Raw genomic sequence first — 6,270 nt, 5'->3', positions numbered from 1 at the left:
TGAATGGGACTCTATACTGGGGTCAGTGAATGGGACTCTATACTGGGGTCAGTGAATGGGACTCTATACTGGGGTCAGTGAATGGGACTCTATACTGGGGTCAGTGAATGGGACTCTATACCGGGGTCAGTGAATGGGACTCTATACTGGGGTCAGTGAATGGGACTCTATACTGAGGTCAGTGAATGGGACACTATACTGGGGTCAGTGAATGGGACTCTATACTGGGGTCAGTGAATGGGACTCTATACCGGGGTCAGTGAATGGGACTCTATACTGGGGTCAGTGAATGGGACTCTATACCGGGGTCAGTGAATGGGACTCTATACCGGGGTCAGTGAATGGGACTCTGTATACTGGGCTGATTGAAAGGGGTATTCACAGATCTCCATTTTTCCTGGCAGAGAAACATGGACCAGGGACTGACATCGATCGAGAAGTCGAACCCTTGGTGGAGTGCATTCAGTAGCGCCTGCCAGCAGATGTGAGTCCTGTAAGCTCTGCTACTGGGTGGGTTGCTGGGATTTCAGTGCCTGTGAGAGGCCTGCACCACAGTTCTCAGTTACTGAGGAGGAAGTACTGGAACAATGGCCACTGAAGTGAATGACTGGACACTGACCGTTGTGGGTGTGTGTGTTAGAGTGAGGGCTGGACACTGACTGCTGTGGGTCTGTGTTACAGTGAGGGGCCGGACACTGACTGCTGTGGGTCAGTGTTACAGTGAGGGGCCGGACACTGACTGCTGTGGGTGTGTGTTACAGTGAGGGGCTGGACACTGACTGCTGTGGGTTAGTGTTACAGTGAGGGGCTGGACACTGACTGCTGTGGGTCAGTGTTACAGTGAGGGGCCGGACACTGACTGCTGTGGGTCTGTGGATTGGCAAAACTACTTGAACAATCTACAGCACCCGGCCTCACCCTATATGAATCCAAGGTTAAATTCCTCCTCTATGCCGACGACCTGGTTCTGCTGTCACCAACTAAGGAGGGTCTACAGCAGAACCTGGACCTGCTGGAGTCGTACTGCCAGACTTGGGCCCTGACAATAAATCCCCAAAAAACCAAAGTCCTTGTGTTCCAGCAAAGATCCAAACAACATGGACCCACAATAAATTTCACAGTAGGAACAACCAAAATTGAACAAACCACTCACTACACATACTTGGGCTTAAAAATCAGTTCTACGGGAAACTTCAAACTGGCTGTGAATGAACTGAAAGAGAAAGCAAGAAGGGCTTTCTATGCCATCAAAAAATCAATCCAAATAGAAATCCCAATTAGCATTTGGCTCAAAATTTTCAAATCAGTAATTGAACCAATTGCACTCTATGGCAGTGAGGTCTGGGGACCACTAACACAACAAGATTTTGCAAAATGGGACAAACACCCAATTGAGATCCTACATGCGGAATTCTGTAAAAGTATCCTCCGGACTCAAAGGAAAACAGTAAACAACGCATGCAGGGCGGAACTAGGCCAATACCCATTAATAATCACTATCCAAAAAAGAGCCACCAAATTTTGGAATCACCTACAAATGAGCAACCCCCAATGCTATCACTACGACGCCCTGAAATGCCAAGAGCTGACCATAAAGAAGAATACCCTCAGTCAACTAGTCCTGGGACTCAATAAAGTAACTAATAACAATACTAACAATAACCAGCCCCAGGACAGTGACAGGGTAACACAAAGAATTCGACCCAACACAATCGTCGCTAAGCGAAAGGAAAAATATCTGTCATATTGGGCAGAAACAACAAAAACCCAAAGCAAACTCAATTGCTACTTGGCCCTAAACAGACAATACAACATAGCTGATTACCTGACCATGGTAAAGGATAACAAACTGAGAAGAACCTTGACAAGGTACAGACTTAGCGAACATAGCCTAGCGATCGAAAAAGGCAGACACAGGCAGACCAGGCTGCCAAGAGAAGACAGGATATGCTCTCACTGCAGTCAGGGAGTAGTTGAGACAGAGATGCACTTCCTCACAGCCTGTGGAAAATATCAGGGCATCAGAGAGAATTTCTATCAAAAATTCTCACAAATATGCCCTGAATTCAGAAATCTGACTGACAACCAAAAACTCCCATTCCTACTGGGGGAGGAGAGAAGCTGTGTAACACTGGCGGCACACTATGTTACAGCTTGCCATGAACAGAGAGACAACCAGTAAACTAAGACAAGAGTATATATAAACAAGGCGAAAATATATTTATAAACTCAAGGATATACCTGTTTATACACTGTATGAATGGAACCGCGTTTATGTGTTCAACCATAAATGTATTTTGATGCTTTGGCAACATAAGATGTACCTTATCATGCCAATAAAGCGATTTGTATTGTATTGTATTGTGTTACAGTGAGGGGCCGGACACTGACTGCTGTGGGTGTGTGTTACAGTGAGGGGCCGGACACTGACTGCTGTGGGTGTGTGTTACAGTGAGAGGCCGGACACTGACTGCTGTGGGTCTGTGTTACAGTGAGGGGCCGGACACTGACTGCTGTGGGTGTGTGTTACAGTGAGGGGCTGGACACTGACTGCTGTGGGTCAGTGTTACAGTGAGGGGCTGGACACTGACTGCTGTGGGTCTGTGTTACAGTGAGGGGCTGGACACTGACTGCTGTGGGTCAGTGTTACAGTGAGGGGCTGGACACTGACTGCTGTGGGTCTGTGTTACAGTGAGGGGCTGGACACTGACTGCTGTGGGTCAGTGTTACAGTGAGGGGCTGGACACTGACTGCTGTGGGTGTGTGTTACAGTGAGGGGCCGGACACTGACTGCTGTGGGTGTGTGTTACAGTGAGGGGCCGGACACTGACTGCTGTGGGTGTGTGTTACAGTGAGGGGCCGGACACTGACTGCTGTGGGTGTGTGTTACAGTGAGGGGCCGGACACTGACTGCTGTGGGTCAGTGTTACAGTGAGGGGCTGGACACTGACTGCTGTGGGTCAGTGTTACAGTGAGGGGCTGGACTCTGACTGCTCTTTGTTGAAGTGAAAGCTTGCGAACTGACGGCAGGATGATTTTGATCACGACCAAGTAGTTGAGTGCATGAGGACAGGGCTGCCGTCTGTGGGGCTGGAATTGCCTCATGGTGTCTTGTGTTTCAGGGACATGACTTTGCAGTGCGAGATCTTCCCTGCCGCCACTGACAGCCGATACATTCGGGCCGTGAGTATTGCTGCTGAATCCTGGCCTGGCGTCTGTCCCAGTCCTTCTCACTCCCCTCATTCCAGGCCTGCAACAGATCCTGTGTTTACCTGTTTGTGTCTTAGACTCAAGGGTGTACGGAAGGTGACAGTGCTGGGTGGGGCTGCTCTCCGGAGGGTTTGTGGGTGTACTGGGGAGTGGACTTTGTGCCGTGCGGAGGGGGAGAGGGCGCCGGGCGGTGTGGGAGTGGGCACCATGCGGAGGGGGCGAGGGAGTGGGTGCCGGGCAGAGAATGAGTGGGCACCGTGCGGAGGGGGCGAGGGAGTGGGCGCCAGGCGGAGAATGAGTGGGCGCTGTGCGGAGAGGGAGTGGGCGGAGGGGGAGTGGAGTCCGTGCGAAGAGAGAGTGGGCGGAGGGGGAGTGGGTGCCGTGCGGGGAGAGAGTGGGTGCCGTGCGGAGGGGGAGTCGGAGGGGGAGTGGGTGCCGTGCGGAGGGGGAGAGGGTGCCGTGCGGAGGGGGAGTGGGTGCCGTGCGGAGAGGGAGTGGGTGCCGTGCGGAGACGGAGTGGGTGCCGTGCGGAGGGGGAGTCGGAGGGGGAGTGGGTGCCGTGCGGAGGGGGAGAGGGTGCCGTGCGGGGGGGGAGCGGGTGCCGTGCGGAGGGGGAGCGGGTGCCGTGCGGGGGGGGAGAGGGTGCCGTGCGGAGGGGAGCGGGTGCCGTGCGGAGGGGGAGTGGGTGCCGTGCGGAGGGGGAGCGGGTGCCGTGCGGGGGGGGAGTGGGTGCCGTGCAGAGGGGGAGCGGGTGCCGTGCGGAGGGGGTGCCGTGCGGGGGGGGGAGAGGGTGCCGTGCGGAGGGGGAGCGGGTGCCGTGCGGAGGGGGAGCGGGTGCCGTGCGGAGGGGAGCGGGTGCCGTGCGGAGGGGGAGCGGGCGCCGTGCGGAGACGGAGTGGGTGCCGTGCGGAGGGGGAGTGGGTGCCGTGCGGAGGGGGAGCGGTCGCCGTGCGGAGGGGGAGCGGGCGCCGTGCGGAGGGGGAGCGGGTGCCGTGCGGAGACGGAGTGGGTGCCGTGCGGAGGGGGAGTCGGAGGGGGAGTGGGTGCCGTGCGGAGGGGGAGCGGGTGCCGTGCGGAGGGGGAGTGGGCGCCGTGCGGAGACGGAGTGGGTGCCGTGCGGAGGGGGAGTCGGAGGGGGAGTGGGTGCCGTGCGGAGTGGGAGTGGGTGCCGTGCGGAGGGGAAGCGGGCGCCGTGCGGAGGGGGAGCGGGGGCCCCGTGCTGAGGGGTGCCAGTGGGGCTTAGCAAGCTGTCAGGGCTGTGACCCGCTCTTCTCTGCTCGACAGATTGGTTATCCGGCGATCGGATTCTCCCCCATGAACCGGACTCCCATCCTGCTGCACGATCACAACGAGTATCTGAACGAGAGAGTCTTCCTGACTGGGATCGACATCTACACCAGCCTAATCACCGCGCTCGCCAGAGTGCCGCCCCTCGAGGGTGAAGTCTGAGAGTGCAGGGGTCCGAAGCCCACCCTCACCTCACACCCCTTCCCTCCCTCCCTCACCTCACATCCCCCTCACCCCTTCCCTCACCCCCCACCCCCCTCCCTCACACCCTCTCCCTCCTTCCCTCCCCCTTCTTACTGCTGCTTTGGATCTCCTACAGAGTTACCTCATTTACCGATAGTTTCGAATATCACTCAGGCGTTTAACGTATCGTCATTTGGCCTTTCCCAGTTGAATGTCAGCAGATATTTTATCGACCGTCTTACTCTTTTTACACTTTTCGATTGGCTGGGCTTTACTCGGGAAAGCTTTCTAGACTTTTAATATGTTTGCTCCATGCAGGAGTGTTTTTAAAAAATAAGTCTTCAGCCCCACTCACTCACCCGCCCCTCTTTAAGTTGCTGCTGTGCTGGAACACAATTGCCAGGTGTCCTTCAGTACCTCACCCCAAGTCTTCCTGTGCGAGATAGCAAATGCCAGTGGCTTATTCGACTGTGGAGGCATCACAGCATAGCCTGATAACCGCACCTGTGCATTTCTGGCAGGAGTCACTGGGCAGCGGGAATGGCCCTCTCCTACCAGCGGCCATGGTCTTCCCAGGCCCGGGTCAGATCCGCTAACGGAGTACGAGGGGAGCTTTGGAATTCTCTTGCGTCATTCTCAGCGGACACAGATAGACCTTTCCTCTCCCTCTCCCTCACCCCCCCAAACATCACCCCAGCCCTGCCTGGGTGTTGGAGTCATTTTTAGTCACACTTACATCGCTGGGGGCGCACTTCTAAGGTGATATGTAAGGTGACCAGGGAGAGCACGATCCCAGCCAGTAGAGAGACCGGGATCCCAGCCAGTAGAGAGACCAGGATCCCAGCAACTGAACGAACCACATAAATGCTGTGGCTGCTTGAGCAGGTCGTAGGCTGAGAGTGTCTCACCTCCTGACTCCCCAAAGCCTTTCCACTATCTACAAGGCACAAGTCAGGAGTGTGATGGAATACTCTCCACTTGCCTGGATGAGTGCAGCTCCAACAACACTCAAGAAGCTCGACACCATCCAGGACAAAGCAGCCCACTTGATTGGCACCCCATCCACCACCTTAAACATTCACTCCCTCCACCACCGGGCGTACGTGGCTACAGTGTGCTACCATCTACAAGATGCACTGCAGCAACTCAGCCAAGGCTTCTTCAGCAGCACCTCCCAAACCCGTGACCTCTACCACCTAGAAGGACAAGGGCAGCAGGCGCACGGGAACACCACCACTTTCAAGTTGCCCTCCAAGTCACACGCCAGCCTGACTTGGAAATATATCGCCGTTCCATCATCGTCGCTAGGTCAAAATCCTGGAACTCCCTCCCTAACAGCACTGTGGGAGTACCTTCACCACACGGACTGCAGCGGTTCAAGATGGCAGCTCACCACCACCTTCTCAAGGGCAACTAGGGATGGGCAATAAATGCTGGCATTGCCAGCGACGGCCAGATGCTGAGAAAGATAGAGAGCCTGGGTATAGAGGCAGCAGCATGATCCCGGAGAATAGAAACTATGTGAGGAATGGGGCTGCGTTCCTGGGATTTGGATATAATTAGGATTTGAATCTGATTTAAATATGATTT

General features: G+C 55.4%; 1 protein-coding gene across 1 annotated transcript; it reads left to right on the top strand.

Moving 5' to 3' along the window:
- The first annotated feature begins 376 nt into the window (after positions 1 to 376).
- LOC147110848 (aminoacylase-1A-like) lies at positions 377 to 5,772 on the top strand. The gene is made up of 3 exons (XM_086001216.1): positions 377 to 484; positions 3,123 to 3,183; positions 4,495 to 5,772. Exons 1-3 carry the CDS (start codon positions 411 to 413, stop codon positions 4,657 to 4,659), a joined length of 300 nt encoding a protein of 99 aa, XP_085857342.1. The 5' UTR covers positions 377 to 410; the 3' UTR covers positions 4,660 to 5,772.
- The last annotated feature ends 498 nt before the right edge of the window (positions 5,773 to 6,270 follow it).

This window comes from Somniosus microcephalus, chromosome 11, assembly GCF_052327205.1.
Source record: "Somniosus microcephalus isolate GS21.2 chromosome 11, FLI_Smic_1.0, whole genome shotgun sequence".
NCBI classification, from domain to species: domain Eukaryota; kingdom Metazoa; phylum Chordata; class Chondrichthyes; order Squaliformes; family Somniosidae; genus Somniosus; species Somniosus microcephalus.
The sequence above is the reverse complement of the archived record's forward strand: the minus strand, read 5'-3'. Positions and strand labels throughout refer to the sequence as shown.

Excerpts from the sequence above, each read along its gene's own strand:
- LOC147110848 (XM_086001216.1), top strand. The coding sequence starts at position 411 with ATGGACCAGGGACTGACATCGATCGAGAAGTCGAACCCTTGGTGGAGT. Across the intron at positions 485-3,122 it reads AGTAGCGCCTGCCAGCAGAT|GGACATGACTTTGCAGTGCG; the intron begins GTGAGTCCTGTA and ends CTTGTGTTTCAG. Across the intron at positions 3,184-4,494 it reads ACAGCCGATACATTCGGGCC|ATTGGTTATCCGGCGATCGG; the intron begins GTGAGTATTGCT and ends TCTGCTCGACAG.